Source organism: Pieris brassicae, chromosome 12 (assembly GCF_905147105.1).
Source record: "Pieris brassicae chromosome 12, ilPieBrab1.1, whole genome shotgun sequence".
Lineage (NCBI taxonomy): Eukaryota > Metazoa > Arthropoda > Insecta > Lepidoptera > Pieridae > Pieris > Pieris brassicae.
This window is the reverse complement of record NC_059676.1, coordinates 2,239,999-2,263,515: the sequence shown is the minus strand read 5'-3', so window position 1 is coordinate 2,263,515 and position 23,517 is coordinate 2,239,999. Positions and strand designations below refer to the sequence as shown.

Sequence of the window (23,517 nt, the reverse complement as noted above, 5' to 3'; positions counted from 1 at the left end):
ATCCGACAGTTGAACGAATACTATTTATGGAGTGACTTTTTGGTTCAATAATAACTTTATCCGACGAACCCTTATCTTGAATCCTGCTATTTACCGCATTGTTGTCGGACACGTGCATTCTAATTTCGATATATATTGCGACGTTTTGCCTTGTAATTTTTCTACGCACTACATGCGGGTAGTCTCAGTTTATTGGAGTAAAAGGGATATCAAGCAAGACCTATATGTTTCCTATATAGAATGTACATCGAGTATAGCGTATAAACAGTATATTAGAGTATTTTACAGTATTTTAGAGAGCCGAGACGATTTTTTCATATTCTATACAAGTAGGTACATTTAAATATAAATTCTGAATACATGGATTTTTTTTCATTACACTTGAATACACCGTTATATCAAAGATGGAATAGCGATCTTATTATCGATACAATAATTTGAAAACGTACGTAGAAAACGGTCAAAGACTGACGTCGGCCTAAGATCAAAGTCGGGTACGGAAACGCGCGTTTGCCCGGATATTGCCTGCCTACGTCTGACGTATGCCACCTACTCAAAGACCCTCACCAAATTCACCTAAACCATAAACACAATCGGACACTCATGCGTAAGGAATTATTTTTAAACGGTTGTACTGGTCACTTCTACAGACAAAAACATTACCATATATATTTATTCGTTTTCACATAATAGTCACTAAAATAATGTAGCAATATGCTGATCTGATGGATGATAGTGAATATTTGACAAGATTTCAAAACTATTTCAGATTATTCATTAGTGAATACAAAACCTAATATAATGCAAATACTCAATTTTACTCTATTATTATTGAATTAACAACACTTTATTATTCATACTATAGCCTATTGGCGCAGTGTCATAAATAAATACAATTATAACCTAATCCCGGGAGCCGTGGAATTCTTGAAATATAAAGCCAGCATAATTATGCAATTATAATTCAATTTATGAAATTTACGTTATTGTAAAAGAAACAATTGTATTTAGAAATATTATTAATATTCATCATGAGGCATTCAATCTTGACCATTCATAGATTAACAAACTCATGTAATGTTAGATCAGAACAATCAAACAATACGATATTGCAAAGTAATTAATCTTGTCTTCAATATCGGAATTCAGCAATCAAATAACAAACAAACGAGAGAACCACAGAACAAATTAGTTACTCGACTCGGGTATTACATTCAAGACTGCTAATCATCTGGCTACTTAAATAGTTTGTAATTGTACATTAAATAATCAAATACATTGAACGTGATTCGTATTTTGATACTTTATATTATTTAGAATTTAAAACTTTCTGCCGTCGCTCTATAGACAATACATATGGAAGTTCGGTGCGGCCACAGATAAGAATATATATTACCTATACATATTTGCTATTTGAAATATAATCTTTAGCAAATCAGAATCGATTAAAATATAGTTTTAAGTAATTGTACATTTGTATACCATTGTATATCTAATGCATGGTGTAAATCAGTTACGCAGTCTAAGTAGTAACTAACTGGTTTATGTATGTATACTTCTTTACTAAATTGCGTTATAATTAATGTGTGTATGTGTATGTATAGTATGTGTCGCTATAAGTTATTTATAATTACATTAAAAACAAACATACTAAACTTCAACATATAACATATGAAAAATTTGGTTTTGTTTGATATCGTAGAACATAAAGTTCATAAATATACATCTAAAAAAGTAAATGTAGGGACAATCGAGGACTTCTATGAAAAACATTACCTTTTCTAACGTTTAGAAAATCGGAACCATAAAATATTATTTTAGTTAAAGCAATATTTGGCAATAAATACCTAACCTAATTAAAATTGGATTGGGTGTTTTCTTAAACTTTCTGAAAACTAATTTAAGCTCCGGGGGCAAAAGGGCTGTCTGGGTTTGCCCACAAGCGATTTACGGACTAGTAAAATTACAATATATAACCATTTCTACAAAATAATAAAAGTTTTGTATTCAATACTGTCTCCTTCCCACTTATAGTCGAACGATTTCGTCTCACTAAAACTAAAAATTTCATATGAAAAATACATCTACATACGTCCTTTTTGGCTGAACTATATTATGTTCAACAGTTATATTTATTAGTATATTCAAAAAAAACGGACATTATTTTAACGAATAAAACCTTTTATACATGAATATGACGCTGGGAGCGAAAAAATCTTTTCATGAACCTTCGTGAACAAAGTCATTTAATCAATTTCTCGATTACGGATTACAAATAAATAATCACTTAAAATCTAGTTGTATTTTGGTTAGTATAGCTATAAAGGTAAATACATCTACATCGTCAGGTTTTCTACTAATGAGTCTAAACCAAAAGTAGGCCGAAAATACATAATACATGCAGCAAACATTTGAATTTAGGCGATCTTTACAGAATTATCAATATTCCCTTACAATTATGGACGAAACCCTAATCTCTTATATCCAATTAATGATTGTATATAATAACCCCGGCCTGATTATTTTTGTTAATCTCCTATACAATATATGTATACTAAACGAGGGAATCTCACAAGGGAATTTCTAATAACCTTCTATATCACTGTTATATATATATTTTATATTTTATTTTAATCGAAAAATACTTACTTACTCATCTTTATAACATTTATTTATTCCAAATCATTATTCTACCTTAACAGTTACAACTAATACGATAGAACGTCACAATAATACCTACACCGATTATCCTACATGCCTTAATCTTATAACTAACAAAATATAGCAAGCAACTCTTGTGAACTCAGCCAGTGTACAAACAAATAGGTCTACCTCAGTAGAAATTTTGTTAATTATTCGTATTGCTCGCGTGAGTGGCGCTTTACTAACCAAGTTGGAATGTGCTCGCGGTACATCCAAAAGTTTTGACGGAAGCCTCATGTTTCTACTTGTTACCCGTAGACCCAGTCTCTCCACAATAACACAGCTAGCTCTCTCCTGAGGCGTAGCTGGTCGTTACCCATCCAGAAACTTCTGCAAAAGCTCGTCATTATCGACCAAATCAAAGGCTTTTTTAATGTCGAAATAGGCAGCGTCCACCTATTTTCCACTGTTCACTACTAGGCTAATATTTCCCATATAATTTAAGAAGATGCTAGTGGTACTCCTCGTAAACCTAAAACCCGTGGTGCGCTTCTGATAGTTGAGAACTCACTTGATTAAATGTGCATTTTTGAAGTGCCGCTTCCAATACTTTCCCCGGACTTGACAATATATATATCGGCCTATGCTGTTCTACTTTATCATGCCATCCTACTTTAGGAACTGGAATAACCCGACTGCTTTTCTAACATGTGGGAAATGTTGCTGCTTTGAGATGTGTCTTACATATAACAGATAACCTGTGGGTTATATATGTGGAGCAGTGGTTCAGCAAGTACAGAGCCACAATCTTGTAAGATATAAGGCGGTATACCATCCGGACCTGCTGCCTTTTTTGGCTTAAGTCGCTTAAGTGCCTCCTGTATATCGCTCAACTGTAAGCTCCCAAGGTGAACTCGTGCAGCCCCGTTTGAACAACCCGCTCCGGCAACAGCCACGCCGACGTCAAGTTTTGGCTTTTGTGTAACATAAACAGAGCTGACATACTCGGCAAATGTTCTAAGACTCCCATCCAATGAGGGGTAATACCACCACCATTCCAATAATACCCTATGGTTCTCTGTTGACTCTGTTACTATTAAAAAACCTCCAGTATGACTTGGGATCTTCAATCACATTTGATTCAACAGCGTAATCCTTTTCCATTTTATGTCTTTTCGACACAGTTTTCGTTTTCAACATTGGTTTCCATTTCTTGTTCTTTATTTATATGTGCTACATCTTCAGTTACCCTATTTGTTTTCCCCGTCAAAACACTCTGCTTCAGTTTAATGTTTTTTATTTGGCTCGGGTTCTGTTTTGTAGCGTTCAAAAACGACACAACCTGTGAAGTACCTATCTCTCATAGTGTCTCCGGCTATCGAGCTCTTGTCCAAAGATCAGTTCTTAAGGGAATTTACATTTCGATTCAACTCATGGCCCTGTAGTGTATCCACTTCAAAGGTCTTTTCCTCAATAACCATAATACTTTTTCGAAATTCTTTTAATTCTCTTTCAGACTTGTTAAATCTTCCCTTGCTTATATTGCTTTCCTTGCACTTTAAAAGGATTATTCATTTCCTGACGAAATTCCTGCATCTCTTTCAACAAAATACTAAAGTGCTTTTGGATCAAAGCTTCATTCATTCGTGGACTTGCTTTTTTGGTGACTCTGGTGATCCTGAATCGCCTCACTTATATACCGATCCCCTTTTGTGATCTTGCACGAACAGTCTGGACATTTCCAAACATCTTTCTCTTGCTGATTCATTAAAACCAATTTTCTTTGCTAACTTTGATGCATTTAATATTCATATATATATATATATATATAGCTTTTATGACATTGCACTCTGAAACACTTTATATTTAAAGAATTAATTATCTTCTTACATTTATTGAAATCCATTGTCCCAATTCTTGTTGTATTAAAAAATATATATATATCCGCCGACTGGTATTGAACTCGTATCACCGAAGACAATAATTTTCGGTTTCCGTAACACTGGCGCTGTTATCAATTTGTTAATGCGCGATGGCATAGGTAATTTCCCCTTTCCAGGTCTCCAAATATCGACCTTATACGGTATTACTTCAAATATATACATTATATTGTAAAACGTTAACCAAAGTACTTTCTAGGAAACCTACTAAATAGTTAGTATAATATTAAATTCCCTATATTGTTTTATTGTCATAATGTTTTTCCGCAGACCACATTATATTTTACCATTTGAAAAAAAAACTCTATAAGATCTTATAAGCTACTACTGTATCCAGAGTCGTTATCAATAGCTCTGTAAATAAAACCGCAAAAGTCATCATCCAATGAATAAGATAAAAGTCCAAATACCGAGGTCCGAGATTATACAAGGCCACCTTTATTGCTTTTTCACTAAATCCGGGCGATGATAAGTATTCCATAATTTAGAAGTTATGAACAAATCTTCGCTGAATATATATTCATAAAAGAACTTCAGAAACAATATTAAAGCGTTCAAGACAGTTTTAATAGACTATATTCTGCGGGTAGGTATTAAGTACGTGGTAAAGTAAACACACTTTAATTTTATATTAAAATATTTACGGAGACTCCTATCGTCTAAACTCTAAAGAATACGTTCATCAATCTCTCCTTAATAACATTACAATTAGTTTAATAAACATGAACATATATATTATATAATATAATGATATATAATTGTGTAATTGTATTTATATACATACGTGAGAATATTTTAATTCTTAAAAAAATTGTTTTATTTAAGTGTAGAGGTAATAACATGACATTAACGTAAGATTGTAAAATGCAATTTCGTAGTTGGACGCGATATTTTGCGTATATTTTCAGGACGTATGATTGAAACTAAAGTGAGGTGAAAATTAAACAACTCAAAGGGGTTGTTTAATTTTTTTACCATCATTAACGTATATAATTTATTGGTAAATGTACTTTGAAATATCATTAATTATATATTTACTCTCATGCTTAACATATGAAATCACAGTATTTATTCTTAAATACTAATAATAATGTAAATGAATTAAACTCTGTTGCTTTCTATGTTTTAACGAAACTATTTTTCTTTATAAATTACTTAACTGACTGAAATTGACACGAACATATCGATAATACTATGTAATAATCTGAATACTATATATATTACATATATAAAATATTAAATCAAGTATCAGTTTTTGATATATTTTTTATCATATAATTTTAGAGACAAAATTAACAGAGTGGTAGATCGAGTAACATAGTTGTAACTTTTATATTAATTTTAACGAATAACTATCACAAAACCATTTAATAATAAATGTCTTAAAACAAAATATTCTTCGGAACCAGCTAGGTACTTATTATAAAATTATATAATAAATCTAATAAACGCAATTAAATTGCTGAGATCAAATTCAATTTAAATATACTGTTACGAAGACGTGTTGACTACAATTTTTCTAGATTATTCCACTACTTAGAGAACTTTTCAGCAGGCTGAAATGTTATATCTGACCGTTTCATGAGAGGGTCACTCGCATATCAGAAAAATGTAATTTTCATAATGTTACTGTAGTTTTCAGGCCTAGTTATACCCCTTTGATGAAGGAATATTCTCGACCGAATTATTTAGGTGTGGGACAAAGACGGAATGACACGCGAGAGAGAGGGATGGTCGGAACTCAGTCGAACCTAAACTGACCACTCTAGATCGCCCTACGACAAGGACGGAGAAATGTGCGAAAGAGACAAAGGGTACGGTCGCTCTAGAATTGTGCAATCGCTACTCAGTAGCAATCCTGCCTAGAGAGTTCTCGAACATCGTTCAAGATTATACCCAGGGCTATAATCTTTTTCGGTTTCATCAACAGATTTCAAGAACACTATTTTCACTTTGCCGTCATCGTCTACTTTACTAAATGCTTTATCAAGGTAAATGTATTCATGTTTTGTTATTAGAACGTACACCCCCTTCTTTAATTTTCCTTGGATGGATATTTTCTTTTTTAACTGAACTGTATACGATACTGTAAAAAGATTTCTTTTTATGTTCAATTAAGTTATATATTGGCTAAAGTAGTGGTATTACTGTATTAGGATTCTTCAATCGTATCCTTTAATGGATAATAGTTTTTGGGGACATACAAGAGCAGAAGCCACGCTGGCAAAAACAACTCCACTCTCGATACTTCAAAGTTCCCATTCTTCTGTAAACACTAGATGTACCTTCATTGTACGAATCTTATAGTTCAAATCATTTATCAATCACCAAAATTTTTGGAAGTTACCGTTAAGTTAGGTTAGGCGTGCTGTTAAATAGTACTATTGTATCTTTTCTTGTATTTTTTTTTTCATTTTATCTAACTCTTCCTTCAATTTCAGATGTTTAACTAACTGGTCTCCGTGTAAAAGCACTTAGAATCCAGTCAGACACACAAGGTGGAAGTGTCTCAACATCTGACGTAGATTCCAGCATCTTCATAATTCCCGAAGAGCTCTTTATCGATTTTTTCTTGTGGTATTTGCAACTCACTCAATTATTTTGAAAAAATCGCTTACGCAAAACTCAGGTCTTTTACTAGTCGTTTATTTTTATTATATCTTTCTTCTTAGCTTCGGCTACCTTTTTCTAGATATAGTTTGCGCTTTTCTCTGTAACCTCGCTACTTTTCAGCAGCAGTAAAAGCCACAGCGATGTTCTGTAGTATTATCTATAACATATGATTAATTTTTATAAAATAATATTGACTGCTATAATATATACTGACACACTGATGACGACTTATAGCTACTAACAATTCAATAATGACAACTATGTTACCCGTCTACAACTAACAGGTAACAGAGGAGTAAATTTAATATTTAGAGTAATTTATTCTTAAAATAAAAGTAGATTTTGACAAAATAAAAACAGTTTAGACAATTATTAAAGGTAATTCTATATTTAATTGAGTAAATTATGGAGAAATATCGAAATACTTACATCAAAACACCAGTAACATAACACAAATACAATAAAACCACGCACCTCACACCGCAACTAACGGACGGCTAATTCGCGTACCCCGCGCCCCGCCCGCCTCGTAAAGAGTCGAAGCAACTGGCAACAGAACACATTTTGACCCAACTGTTGTGAACGGAACAGTAGCGCCTTCTCTTAGTATTTATCTAACTTAAATGATAACAGAAAGGTGCAGCGGTTATTACAATGACCGCGGGACTAATCATAGATCATGAAATAAATTTATTAAATAGGCAGAGATAGTTTTTTTTAATGATAAATCCGCTTAATTATTATAAATATTAAACAAAAAAATAATAAAATTTTAATAAAAAGATATTGTGATTTTGCATAGTACCAGGAGATGTGGGACAACAACAACAAAAATAACTTATAATGTCTATCATAGGATCCTATCTATTCTTCCGAGATACTCAAATATTTTCTGACTACATAATCATAACTAAATTAAGTAATAATATAGTAGATTTAAAAAAATATTTACAATGTAATTTAACTTCTTTACTGCGCTATTTTACATTTGTATTTATAGTGTCTTTTCTAATTGGTTGCATAAATCTATTACAAGTTATGATAAAACACCAAAAATGTAAAGGTATATTCTATTCCGTTGCCGACCATGCCATGGTCTTAACCCTAAATACCTTAAATGTCAAAGCTCCAAACTATGGTTACCAATATAAATATGATTTTCTTCACTAAATAGTTTTTGAAGTCCAACTTGCAGATATACATTGTTGTACATTTAAAGTTAAAAGCCTCTACTTTGGTACAAATATTATAATAATTTAAATAAACTTTTGTTATTATTTATTTGCTTTTGTTCCAATGTAATTCTTGGTAACCCTACAGTAATATTATAAAAAGCTTTTATGTATACTACATAAAGTATTTATAATAATTTAAGTTTAAGTTCTAATAATATGTGCATTGACACTTAGATCTACAATGCATATTTCAAATAAATATTAGAACTAAGGTAAAATATTGGATTTTGTGGTTATACTATGCAACTAACATATGCCAAATAATAAGATATTGTTAGAATCATTCATGCTTAGCAGTAAACCATTCCCAAATTTTACTGCAAACAATAATTATTTTATCTGAATAATTGATTTGAGAACAAGTGGGGTAGCAGTGAAATTTTAAGCTTTAAAAGTTAAAAAAACATAATGTAGCTTTTAATTTACAGTCCAAAATATACTGTTATATATAATGGTAACATGTTATTATGTAACTATTATCACCTTGATACCATCAACTTTTGTGGGCAAAATTTGATGACTTTTGCTAAACCCCACACACAAACACAAAAAAGCATTTCCAACAATAGTAAAACATATTTGTAAACTTTCTATGTTTATTTCAATACATTAAAAACTGCTGTATTTAAACTTAAATTAAACACACTAAATCTTATATTACATACATTTTATACATCACATCTACATGACCTTTTCTGAAGAGCCTTCAGAGAGTAACTCCTGTTCTGCTGTAGCTTTAGAAGCTTGCATTAAAGGTCTTCTGTATTTGAAGTACTTATAGAAATGGTCACCCAATATAATAGAACCATATAATGTTAGCCCGACACAGCAAAGAACAAAACCTCTATGCAATTTATCATATAGAACCGTGCGCGGGTACTTCTTCATGATTAGCTGAAAAAAAAGAAACTTATATTTCCCTCAGATATTGTACCAATTTTTAAATATATTAAAAGCGACTTACCAAATTTATATTTCTTAGATCTTTTACATAAAAGACTTTACATTTAATGTTTATAAATATAAAATATAACCTCAGCTGATTTTTTGTGTCACTTTACAATTTTGTCAGTTGTCAGTAGTTCATCATCTTATGTCAATTCTTTGATTACAAATGAGTATTCACTGACAGTCGTTGGGAACCACTTATATTGAGATTTGACATAATATTTTGTCACATGACAAGTAAATTGTATGTTATATAACATATAACTCAAAAGTCAAAACCTTTAATCTGTCTCATTCATCTGGCAGTGAATTAGATTGAGACATTAAAGCTAATTGTGTTATTAAATACTTTTACTCATAATAAAGTAATAGTATTGACTAGTAGTTATCATTTTTGGAATTATTTAATTTAAACGATTTAAATTAACGCAAATTAGAATAGTGCCTCTGCAGAAATTATGAGTTTTAGGTCCTCAGCTTTGGTACGAAGACGAATTTATCTTCACAGGATTTTTTATAATTGTTTTAGATATTATTGCAAAGTTCCTATTACCCCAGTTGCTACTCTAGAAAGCGACAACATCCCAAAGCCAAATATAGACATAAATACAGTTGCACTTTTGGAGCGATTATCTTTAGTTAGGTTTGATACTGAGCAAGGCGTGAAAGTGTTAGAAGATTCTATCGAATTCGCAAATAAAATTCTTCACATAAACACTGACAATGTTCAGCCCCTGTACACAGTCTTAGAAAACCAGTAAGTTGTATAAACTTTTTAGATACAAATACTACTACACTTCATTTGCCTAAATGTAAAATAATTTTATTTGTGTAATTTTTACCTTTCAGAAGCTTGAGCTTGCATATTGATGCTGTTACACAAGGAAATTGCCAAAAAGATATATTAAAAAATGCAGTCATAACAGAGGATGACTACTTTGTTGCACCCCCAGGAAACATACCTCTACATGAAATTGAAGAAAAAGAATCTGATATCCAAAGAAATGAAAACAGAAATTAGTAAAATCCTTAGTTTAGGAAAGTTTTTTCAAGTAACAAGTAATAAAACTAGCAATATGACATATGTGTTACAACCTTCAAGTACAATTCTCATAGATAATATTTATATCAGTTGGCTTCGATCCATTAATGCTAGGGCACAATCACATTTTCCTGTTTATTTATCAGCAGTAAATAAGAAGGATTTATGCTATGGATTTATTGAAAAAATGTTTGATAAATCCCCAAAAGTTATTGAAAGAATAGATAGAAGTTCCCCATTACTGGAAAAGTCTAAATTAAATTTTACCCTTATTGTACCAAAACAAGATGTAATGCAGTATTTTTTCCAGTGGCAAAGGTATAGAAAATATTGGTGGAGTTCTGTAAGTAAATTTAGATTATATTTTTGTAGTTTGTTTATGTTAATATCCCAACAGTATTACTCCATCTTAAGTCCAAATATGAACAAAGATTAGTTAGTAATCATCACCTAAAGGTTTTTAAGTTTTAATTTTTTTTAATTGTTTATAAATATAGTAGAACTTGCTCATATATAGAATATAGCTCAACCAGCATAAATCATCAACATTAAGAGAATGTGTTGGCAGATCTGATAAATCTTTATTAAAATATATATCTTTTTAAATAATATTTTTGTCATAGATTACAACAACACCCAGCTTGTTCATGGTGAATGACATGAAATATGAAGCCTCAACAGTGAATACACAAATTGTAGCCAATTTTGAAAAGGGTCAAAACATAGTTGAACATCTCTCTATGAGCAAAAATATGGTAATACATTTTTGTAATTGGGAAGTTATTAATATTTGTGATATCTGTTTTGGCTACATGGATAAATTGTGATGTAAAATTAATCACATCTAAAATAGAAGAAGAGGAAGCCTGTTTCAAAAATTCTAATTTAAAAAGAAAACTAAGTTTTTATTTTACTTAATGGTTAATTCTAAGATAGACAGACGATTCATACATACAGAGCAGAACAATACTACCTTATCTATTAAAATACCATTGAAATTTTTAGGATTCCAGTGAGTCTGCCAGTATTTCATGTTGTATGTCAATGGAAACAGCATTGGTGACACTTTTACTTGATGGCATGTCAAATCAAAACAAAGATGGATATTTGAGGCTACACTACAAAATGGCACCATATAAAATCTCTTTTGCTTTAAATACTATGGGTAATATTTCTATTTGACTTTAATTATGCATAATAATTGCTTGTAAGCAATTATAACATGGATTTTTCTGAGCTTATGAGAGAGGGATCTTGGATGTTGGATTTTTCCTTCAGCCTGCAAGTGCTTATAGTATTTCCTTTGTTACTTTTATTTATACTACGTGTTTTAAACGTAAGCAGTTTTCTATTTAAAGGATATCGGTGCCAATATGCATATTAACATAAAAGTACAAGGAAAATGTTAATAATTAAGAAACCCATTTTTCCATACAAACAAAATGAGTCAATAAATATAACACCTTCGCAAATTCATTCATTCGACGCGCATTGATGTGCTAGTTCGGTAGGATTAAAAGACTTTGCTTACTTGGCGAACGACGTTCAGTTTCGCTGTCATTTGGAGGGAAAGTCTAAATTAGCCTCCAAAAAGCTTGGTCTGCTCAGCAAGGCGAGAGGGTACTTCACTCCGGGCCACCGCTTGCAACTATAAAGCGTAAATACGACCCCACATGGAATACTGTTCTCACCTCTGGGCGGGGGCTCCCCAGTACCAGCTCCTTCCACTTGACCGTATCCAACCAAGAGCGATTCGAATCTTCGATGACCAATCCCTCTCCGAACGGCTCGATCCTTTGGCGTTGCGTAGAGATGTGAGGTCACTCTGCATCTTCTACCGCATTTACCACGGAAAGTGTTCAGAGGAGTTGTTCGGATTAATACCTGCAGCTGAGTTTCATCATCGGACGTCGAGGCAGAATACAAAATTCCACCCGCATCACCTCGACGTCCGCCGTTCCACGACAGCGTTTTTCAAGGCAATTTTTGCCGCGCAACACCGCTATGTTGAACCAGCTGCCCACTGAAGAATTTCCAAACCAATTCGACTTAGGGCCCTTCAATACAAAAATACAAAAGTGTGTGTTTAAAGGCCGGTAACGCACTCGCGAGCCCTCTGGCATTGAGAGTGTCCATGGGCGGCGGTATCACTTAACATCAGGTGAGCCTCCTGCCCGTTTGCTCCTGTTCTATAAAAAAAGAATACTTACAACCGGGACGTAAATATTATCGTTAAGTTCATTTGTGTCGAAATCATAGCTAATTAAGATTAAGCTAATAGGATACAATTGTTACTTATTAGAAGTTCAGAAATGTTGTATGAATATTTGAATAAATCTCAAATATACCTAATGTGTGCCGTGTAGCCTATGATAAATGTATCTTTGTAATAAATTCAATAGGTCGTGAACCTACATCCCGAGCTGAGCTGTTTCCCGAGATTCCATTCCATCCATTGTTAATCTACCACTACTAACACATCACTTATTAATTCAAATATCTTTATTCGTAATACTTAAAATTAATACGCGCGCATAAGGGATAGGCACCTGCGCATAGACAAATTACATAACTAATTTCGGTCACAGCAACAAATCGGTACCAATAGGTAGAGGGCAGGGGATGTCCAGTGCGCGATCCCTTACCTACTACCAGATAGTCTATATTTCCATTCCTTTCGCACAACCGTGAGTAACTCAAAACGCCATCGTCTCTGTAAAAATTGGCAATGGGAACTATCCATTTTATTTTTACTACATATACAATTTGTTGAAAAAAAACATTGTTGTGACAAACGGCTCAACAGATTTAATTCAAATCGTGGAAATCGTTTTAAGATCGTTGCGCTCTTGGTTCGTTCGTTGACATCATTACCTTCGAAACACATTGTATATTATGATCAACTTTTAATCACATGGCTTCGATTATTGGAATGCATGCAGACTTCCTGCGATGTTCAAACTACCATGACTTACGGAATTCAAAATACAATATATTTTTGATATTGTATCTAAGAATTATTCTTAAGTCTAGCTAAATATGGCTCCCGTATGTCAAAAAATACAAGAGACAGAAAAGAGTGTTGGGCACATAGAAATCTATTGCTACACAGCCGTGAGCTCAGGAATAAGAATCGCTTAAATTAGGCCAACACAGCTCCAAAAGAATACTGATTAGTTTAATAAAAAATTGCTCACAAAAAATTTCTTAATTATTTCTTAAATTGTTTGAGATTGCTTTCTTAACTGTAAAGTGTAAATTATAATATCGCCTATATTATTTTAGATAATAAAACGTTTGATACTCTCAAGGAGCTAGCTGCATTCCTTCACAATAAGATCACCTTGGCGCAAATAAAATCACTGCTTCCTACGTTTTCACATCCATTACAGCTTCAGGTATTTTATCAATATTTATTTTTTTAAGGCCTTTGGAATTGTTAGTAAGACGGTCTTCGTCATTAATATGTATCCATTTATAGAATAAAATACATCAATATCGGTTCAGCATCTTGACAGATGAAGTCTTTAAAACACTAGCTTTTTACCTAAATTATGATAAATACGATTAAAACTAGTATACGAAAGGTTCACTATGTGTAGTGTTTACTCGTTTAACCTTAGGAAATAATTGAATTCTTTATTTAGAATTTACAGATACTGTTTTACCATGACTGTGAAAATTTTACAGAATTTACGTTTGTCATTACTAGTTTTTGATACCTCTCCGTGCGTTTAATTTCAGATAGAAGAAAACTTAAAAATTGGTGTGCCTTATACTGCAATCCTCAATGAGGAAACACTCACAAATGGAATTTTTCATTTACTTAACAGCAGTACTATGTTAAAGGTATTTTATATTACTGTAATAAATCCGTGGGGCCACAGGCTGACGTTAAATCTTGGCCGATTATTATTATTATTATTTTAACAAGCAAGAAGCTGATTGTTCGAACTCGTGACCTCAGGATTGAGGGTAGCACGTTAAAGCAAGCGTGAACACGCGCGTATGAGTTAAATTAAAATGACCCACTTTTGCAAGAACTAGATATTAAACCTGTTACTGCTATATCCAAATTAAAATTAATTTACGTTATTTCACAATGCATCTAATAAATAACTTAAAATAATTCTAAACATTTGCGAAATAAATACAGATTCCCGTAACCTTGACTGATCATAAGCCTCCCTCTGAAATTATCTCGAAAAACATGTATTGTAACATATAATAGAACATTATTAAATTTTGTTATTGATAGCTTCATATTAATACTGAATATTCTTCAACTCCTTATCAACAACATGAAACGTCAATTTATGGTGATAACAAACTAACTTTTTCAATGCTTGATTTTCGATAATAAGTATAGCCTATTATGAGTCCTTTAATTCGATAAAGTATTAAAAGCTTCGTGTAAGCTTGTGTGTGACATTTTTCTAGGAAAATCATAACTGATATTTTGGTGTATTTATCTGACACTAGCAGCCCCCGCGAACTTCGTTTCGCCTTAGTATTATTTTTTTACTTAGCGTACCCATTTAGTAGCTACATACCTCCACATGGACCATTTTGCTATGCTATCTTATAGAAACTGTATGCGGTAACAATTACATAAAAATAAAACTGTTTTTTATGGTTTTCTGTAAAAAAAATTAACTCCATAAAACATGTGAGATACGTAGTACGATAGTTCAAGAAATAAATAACAAAATCTATTATATTCATCGATGGGACTAGTCATATTTGGTCGTAAAAACCGATAATCTTAAATAGCCATTGACATTATTAATTACCCTCTATATACATTTAGACCAGTCCAGGTCCCAGAGGACCTTTGATTTTGGTCAATAGAACCGGTATGTTGTTCTAAACGATGTCGGTTAACCGTAACCGGTTTAGCAATTCATTTTTATTAATATCAATTCTTTGTCTTGAACCAAAATTTTAATTGATCCAATTGAAGCTAGTGCTTATTATAGATTTTTTTCCATGTTAGGACCAATTCACGATTATTCTCTAATAATAAATTATTTCTTATATTCACTATAATGTAAATAGTTTTATATTTGCATAATTTTATTGTGTCTATTTATCTTTCAGGAACAAGTTCATGTTGCAGACTTTGAGGAATATGCATCCTTGTTATTTAGCTAGAATTTGTTACAATAAACTATTAAATATTTGAGTTTGTTTTTTTCACATAAAAAAACTATCACTTCCAAATTTTATTCACAAATACTTAATCCAAGATTATATTTAATCTTAGTGGCTAAATAAAAATTAATATTAAGCCATTATTAGTTCATTCAATATTACATAAAAATATTGCTTCACTATTCTTGAACCATTCCAAATGACCTCTTATCTATAGCGGTATAATTTGGAAGATAACTCAATATACTATGCTTAATAACTACATTCTTTAGTTATTACTACCACAATTGCCTACATTGGTTGAATATGCTCAAAGTACAAAATATTGTTAAGTAATTAAAATTTTAATGTTATTTAGTATGCTTAGTATTCAAGAAACAAAATGATATTACAACAAGAATTTACTATTACCATGCATTAATAATACATACACAAAGATTTACACAAATTCTATATAAAAATTAGAAAGGATCAAGTTATTTGAATTGTAATGTAATTAGTATAAAGAAATATGAAATCATTTGGCTTGAAATGTAATTGTTTTATACAGTACAAAAAGCCATCTGAGGTATGTGTAGCATGAAACATCACAATTTATGGTTAAATTTCAATACAAACTTTGTCCAGAACACTATATCTTAGGTAATATTGACTTAATTAAATATCTTAACAGACATTCTTGTCTATTGCACCATTAACTAATTTATGCAGGTAGTTGCAGTTTCTTTCCTTTAAGAACTGAAACAAAAATATTATAATATTAATAAGTTTGTCACTCCAATTCTTATCATAAAAATATTAATATGTCACAAATAAATTTATACTACAAATGCTTAACAAGTTAACTTGTTTTATACTTTAATTTATGTACATTAACTTAATTAATTTCTTCCAGATAAACCAAAATAGTCATACATATGTCGCAGCCAACTTTTAACTAAACAACGCCATTTAACTAACGGCCTGAAAGATACAACATTTAATAAACTGGCTGGCCAATGCTTAAGCCATTTGTAATGATAGTCATTATTTGGCAGAAATAGAAAAGATAAAACATATGACATAAAAGATATTTCTTTTAAAATTAAATTGTTCAAGTAAAATTCACATCATTATTGTCACTACACTCTTCCATTGTACGTGTTGTTTTTCATGAAACATTGGATAACAGCATCAAAGTTATGGTTTCCCAACACCATATTGTTAATTGAACGGGTAATTAAGCTAGTTGGTTGCAAAACATACACAGTAAAACTTACAAAGATTATTTCTAATTACAAAACATAATGTAAATGAATATAGTCATATTTACCTTTTGTAATGTAAAGGTAGAAGAAATCGCAATACAAAACTGTTTGGACAACTCCAGCAATTATAGCAATCAACTCATAGTGGTCTTCAACAATGTAACGGTAAATCTAAAACAAAAAATGATTACATGAAATGACACAAAACTAGAATCATAATTGATATAACATACATTGAAATAAGGACAATATAAGTCTGCAAGTATGATAAAACCAATGAAACTAAAACCAGTCTATGTATAAATTTCAGAACCTTCTCATTTGCTCTTACCAAATTTAAAATACTGACAAGTAAAAGACGAACCTATTACTACGGTATGATCTTTATAAAGCTAGGCACAATTGTGATGAAATTAATTACAACTTATTTATAGTTGTTAAGATTTAGATTTGTTAAACTGCATATTTCTATGAGTTACATACCCAGTTCAAAAGATAGAGTCCTCTGTATGAACCTAAGGCAAACAGATAATGAGATGTGATACTTTCTGCCTCACCAGTCTTTGAAACCAAAAACAATTGCGGCAAAATAGCAACAGATTCCAAATAAATAGAGAATGTCCATAACACCTGCAATAAAATATATTATTACACACCATCCTTTGTTTTCTTATCTTTCCACTTAATGTTGTTTTTAAGTATTATGTTACTCACCTCCAAAAATGTAAATTCGCGGTTTATCAGCAACGCCAGGATCACACAAGGTATAAGCAGAAATTCGATTCTAAAGGTGTCGTGGTTGTGGTCGTAGGTGGCCTTAAACTTAACGTACATCAAATAAACCGTGGCATATGAAGCCACGATGAAGACCAATTTCATAATAGTATTATATGCGGACACATATGTGGTCAGTAAATCCAAATACCTTGCGGTATACACGATTGAGAAAAGAATTTGCGATTTTCCAGATATACCTGAAAATATGTTGATAGTAACAAAACATAACACACTGAAATCCCATATGAATTCGGAACGCCGGTTTGTTCATTACCTGCACAAGATCTTGTTTTCCATATTTTAAGCAACAAGATTATAATAGCCAATAGATGGGATAGATCGGCAAGTAATCGGAATATATTCATGATTAAATATGTTTTTAAACTATCTTAAAAATTATACGCCGCGTAAACTAGAGCTGATCAACCTCATTCAAAGCAAAAATGACGTGGCTATTTGACAAATCTGCAGCCTACGTCAGGAATATATAAGGCGTTGTCATTTTTTAATTTGGTGGTTAATCTGTGAATGACAAGAATTGAGAAATTCTTATTAAACTAATTTAAGTAAAAGATTAGCGTTTAACCCTTATGTTAAGTCGATATGTCTCCAAGAAATATAAATCGTATCGGTAATTTTTTTACAATAATTTAATAGTATCGACTATAAAGCAAGATCCAACAATATAATTTCGATGTAAAACCACAGAATACAAAGTGTCAAACCTTATTCAAATTTCAAAATGAAAATTTATCAGATGGTTTTCAAATACATTCAAGTTTAAGTAATACAAATTAAATTTATTTTATTAAAATGCTTTATTTGTAAGACGTTGAGCAAAAATTATTTTAAAACGTAGTTTATCATATTGATTTAATTTGAGTTATGTAGTTAGAAATGGTTTACGTTATGAAAAACACACGTTTTCTTCAAATATTAAAAACAAAACAATTTTTCCAAAGGTATTTAAAATCATATGTATACATATGACGCAATTTAAATTCTCGCGGAAACAATGATATGTATACTTTTTATTCATTTCAGATTTATCTGCCGAACATACAGTTATGACTCTCCAATACCAATTGACGTTAAGAGAATTAGAAACTTTAGCATTGTTGCTCATGTAGACCATGGAAAAAGTACATTAGCTGATAGATTACTTGAAATCACCGGTGTTATTAAACCAGGTAACGAAAATGCACAAGTTTTAGATCAATTACAGGTTAGTTTTTGTTAATTTCCTTGGTTTATCTTTTCTTTTTTCACAACAAAGTAATCATGTATTTCATGAATATTTTTTCAGGTGGAGCGAGAGAGGGGAATCACGGTAAAAGCTGTCACAGCATCATTAAATTACTCATATAATAATGAACCATATTTACTTAATCTCATTGATACTCCAGGTCATGTGGATTTTTCAAACGAAGTAAGTGTCATTATTGTTTTATACAACCTGTCATTATTATTATCATTCGCTTAGCACAATCAGGGCTCTGCAACCACAGTAACCACATTAGCAAATGTATTTTATTATTAATGTGTAGCATTTTTATAGTATAGCCTAATTTCATTGTCTTTCAATTTACAGTAGTAAAATTGTATTTACTCTACCAACATCAGTGAAGAGATCAAGTTATTTATTGTTTCAGGTTGTTCGTAGTGTGACAGCTTGTCAAGGTGTTGTTCTCCTAGTTGATGCAAATGAAGGTATACAAGCTCAAACTGTAGCTGTTCACTCTCTAGCCAAAAGAAATGACCTAGTCATAATACCAACACTTAACAAAGTTGACCTGCCCAGAGCTGACCCTGAAAAAGTTAAGACCCAACTTAAATCAGTTTTTAAAATTGATCCAAGTGATGTTGTCCAAGTCTCAGCAAAAAAAGGATGGGGTGTTGAAGAATTGTTAAAAGCAATAATTACAAGAATTCCACCACCCAACGTAGATACCACTGACCATTTTCGAGCGCATATTATAGACACTTGGCATGATAAATATAGGGGAGTTTTATGCCTAGCCTATATCCATTCCGGTACTCTTAAAATGGGTCAAACAGTAAAGTGGAAATCAGATGTAAAACAACATACAGTGAAGTATTTAGCCTTATTAAGACCAAGTGAAGAGAATATTACTGAGGCTATGGCAGGACAAGTAGTTATGGTAGGTAAGTAGTATTAAATTAGAATAAATTATAGTTATTTTTACACATTAACATGTAAAAGAGGATTATAATTGGATCTACAAAACTATTGATATTTGTAAAATTCAAAAATCACAGGGATATGAGATAGTAAATAAAGTATACAACTAAAATAATAAATGAAGTAATACATCATGATAAATAACCTTAGAACATTTTAATTATATATTATATTATGTTTTAAAAAAGTAAACTTTTATAGTTTTATTCCAATGCCAATTATTTTCGTTTTAATTTTTAATGTAGATTTTAGTTATTAACATTGTTAAAAAATAATGTAGATTTTTTATTTGATGTCCATAGTCATTAAATAATTAGATTCAAGAGCTATTTACTCAATGAAAATGTACTACTACTACTACTGCGTATCAGATAAAGATTTTAGTCAAGTAGTAGTAGTCAACCAGTATATAATTAACTTGATTACTTACACATTTCAATACTATCTTCAGGTCTAGGTACAAAAGGCGGTGGTAGCGTAGGTGACACCTTGTTGTCCCCTGAAGCTACTGATGGTAAAGACACAACAGTTCCCGCAGTAAGACACATGGTATATGCAGGCATCTTTCCATCTGACCAATCCCAGCACACACAACTCAATGACTCTATCAAGAAATTATCTTTGAATGACTCTGCTGTCAGTGTTGCAGTAGATTCTAGGTAAAATTTGTACTACTTTGACCAATTTTGTTCAATACACCAGTTATTTTTTGGTGTTTATAATTTATTTAGAAATACATAAATTATTGTGTAATATTTTTATGTTGTTTGATGTATGTATTTTAAGTATGAAACCAGATAAAATCTAGAGAGACCAAACAAAGCAACTATTGAAAATTTGTTCTGGATGTTAGTCTAAATCTATTACTGTTAAAAAAAATTCTTTCCTATAATGTCATTATGATCATAATTATATAATTACAATTTTGAACTCTTGTGAATACCAATCTGCGGAACTTTTGTAGCATATTTCATAATTACGAAACATTAAACTTAAAAGATTTGTGTGAGCATATCTTATTCTGTTAACACAATTTCTTATTTAGGTATTGACTTTTACAAAAATCTCTCAGAGTATAGAGAATTATAAATTGTGGCACCAAATGTGGTGGACCTAGCCCAACCACTGATTTTATTATAAATATTGTTGCAGTCCTGCGCTGGGCCAAGGATGGCGTGTGGGCTTTCTCGGACTATTGCATTTAGATGTATTCACACAGAGACTGCTGCAAGAATATAAAGCTGAGGCCATACTTACTGCACCATCGGTTCCTTATAAAGTTAAGTATGTATGACATTTTTGACACTGACAATTTACTTTCGTTTGTATATCGCCAAACCAGAGTTAAATAAAAGGTACAATATTTTATATTATAGAGTTGTAATTACTGATAAAATAGTAGTATAACGGATTAGTCAATACCAAGAATACTTATTTTTAACACAGAAATAAGAGTTTTAATGTATGACGGGAACTAAAATAAAGGGAACAAAGGTGTTTATTTGTCAAAGTATTCCAGAGTAAAAGGTGCTAAAATTATCAAGCATTATAAGGGCGAGGATGTTATTGTTACGAATCCTGTGCATCTGCCTGACGTCAGTAATATAGTAGAATATTACGAACCGTTCGTTATCGGTAAGTTTAAAAAAACAAAAAAAATTGCCAATATTTGTAAAAAATTCATTATAATGACATTTACACACATGTCATGTATGAGAAAGACTCGAATAAAATATAGAATTCCAATTAAATTTCATATATTCATGTAATTATATTGTATTTATTTAATACTAGTAGCGACATCTATGTGTCAGACTACGAAGTTTTTAGCCCCCATAATATAATTAAGTGAGAAAATTTGAAACAAACTTACTAACAAAACGTAGTCTCATCGTCTTTATAAGGTTGTAGTATATAATAATCAGATGTTTTATTTTTTGTGCTTAACCAACCAATAGATTTTATGTATAATAGTGTAAATTGTTAAAATATTTTAGGTACAATAATAAGTCCTGTGGAGTATTTAGGTGCAGTGAACACCCTGTGTATAGATCGTCGTGGTAATCCTTTACCATCTAGCGCTGTGGATGACCAGATGACAATGTTACAATATATTCTACCTTTATCTGAAGTAGTGATGGACTTCCACGATACATTAAAGAGTATTACATCAGGATTTGCCAGCTTCGATTACCAGGATTATGGATTCCACCCCAGTTCATTAGTTAGGGTAAGTGAAACATATCTGCGTGTGTAGAAATTCTGTTTACTGTTTGCTTGTGCAAAATATACAAGGGTGGAGCCAAGTGGGGTTATTACCCCATTTGAGGTCATATAATACCTAATCAAGTAATATTTTAGTTTTTCTCATAAATTGGGATCAAGCCGAATAATAAACTTGAACTCCATGAACTCCACACAAACATGAAAATTTACATCTATATTATAAGTTGGTTTCACCAAAGAGTTATAATTATTATATTTCGCTCGCATTGACGGTGTTCTGTGGCACGTGTGGCACACACTGTGTTTACAGATTAGTAAAAAATGGGTGTGCCACATTGTGGCGCCCGCTTTGGCGAAGAAAACCAAACAGGTAGTAAATTTACTACTTGTTATATGAGATATAATGCAATTGTGTTATATTGATAGCGTTACATAACTAGAACTCGAAATACAAATATAACATAACTTTTTTCAGATGGACATACTATTAAATGGTGTTATTGTGGACGAGTTGACATCAATAGTTCATATAAGTAGATTGGAATATAACGCTAGATCATTAACAGCTCGACTTAAGGAGATGATCCCACGTCAAATGGTTCAGGTATGATTTTGACCTAAAATAGGGTAGACGCAATTTTATAGTTAGAGCATCATTTTAACTTAAACCATCCAAGAAAACAAAGTTAAATACCCAACAAGTAAACCTTGTTTTGAATTTGGAAATACCACCTCTTATAATGTTCTGTGGGTATTTAAAAAATATATACTTGACGGCATTAAAATGGCGTTTTAAACCGTTACTTGACATAAATTCCTTTGTTTACATTTTTGATTATTTTATGGACTTGGGCAGCAAAATTTAATTAAAGAATTTGTATTCCAGTGCCTTTTTCTATTCATTACTAGTATATCAATCTGATAATTAAAAGCTTATTTCATTAACACCCCTTTATTATTGTAATACAAATATTTATTTGTACACAGGTTGCAATACAAGCTGTTGTGGGAGGAAAGGTGTTAGCAAGAGAAACAATAAAAGCCTATAGAAAGGACGTAACAGCAAAATTGGTATGTTGTATAATTTCATCTTAATATTTTTCTAAAGGAAGTGATTAATTAAATTTTAGAGTCAAAAATTATATTTGTTGAATGCTATTGCGATAATATAATTTTAGTTGTAGGTGTGAAAATAAAGGAAAATATAGATATAGATGAAACATTGAAATGAAAGTCAAATATTATGTTATTGATCAATTAAACAAGATTTTTATTTTAGTATGGCGGCGATATAACCCGACGAAAGAAACTGTTAAAACAACAAGCGGAAGGAAAGAAAAAAATGAGAAGTGTTGCCAACATTAAAATTCCGAGAAATACTTTTATAGATGTTTTAAAAAGATAGTAGGAACTTAGTTGCTTAGATGTAATAAAAAATTGAAAATTAATGTTTGATTTTTTGAGAACCCATAATGAAATGCTATTATTT

The 23,517-nt window shown here is 31.5% G+C and overlaps 3 protein-coding genes across 3 annotated transcripts; 2 read left to right on the top strand and 1 right to left on the bottom strand.

The window, feature by feature from the left end:
- The first annotated feature begins 10,346 nt into the window (after positions 1-10,346).
- On the top strand, positions 10,347-15,603 carry LOC123717573 (DNA polymerase subunit gamma-2, mitochondrial). The gene is made up of 6 exons (XM_045673652.1): positions 10,347-10,764; positions 11,045-11,176; positions 11,427-11,586; positions 13,707-13,819; positions 14,166-14,270; positions 15,522-15,603. The coding sequence occupies exons 1-6, from the start codon at positions 10,348-10,350 to the stop codon at positions 15,573-15,575; spliced, it is 981 nt and encodes a 326-aa protein (XP_045529608.1). The 5' UTR covers position 10,347; the 3' UTR covers positions 15,576-15,603.
- A 45-nt stretch (positions 15,604-15,648) lies between these two features.
- Positions 15,649-18,042, bottom strand: LOC123717572 (ER lumen protein-retaining receptor). The gene is made up of 5 exons (XM_045673651.1): positions 17,874-18,042; positions 17,537-17,796; positions 17,306-17,452; positions 16,888-16,993; positions 15,649-16,313 (listed from the first exon to the last, which is right to left on the bottom strand). Exons 1-5 carry the CDS (start codon positions 17,962-17,964, stop codon positions 16,279-16,281), a joined length of 639 nt encoding a protein of 212 aa, XP_045529607.1. The 5' UTR covers positions 17,965-18,042; the 3' UTR covers positions 15,649-16,278.
- A 321-nt stretch (positions 18,043-18,363) lies between these two features.
- LOC123717569 (translation factor GUF1 homolog, mitochondrial) lies at positions 18,364-23,476 on the top strand. The gene is made up of 11 exons (XM_045673648.1): positions 18,364-18,561; positions 18,644-18,824; positions 18,906-19,028; positions 19,252-19,765; positions 20,254-20,461; positions 20,955-21,086; positions 21,322-21,437; positions 21,800-22,032; positions 22,504-22,632; positions 23,016-23,099; positions 23,308-23,476. The coding sequence occupies exons 1-11, from the start codon at positions 18,497-18,499 to the stop codon at positions 23,431-23,433; spliced, it is 1,911 nt and encodes a 636-aa protein (XP_045529604.1). The 5' UTR covers positions 18,364-18,496; the 3' UTR covers positions 23,434-23,476.
- Positions 23,477-23,517: the final 41 nt, after the last annotated feature.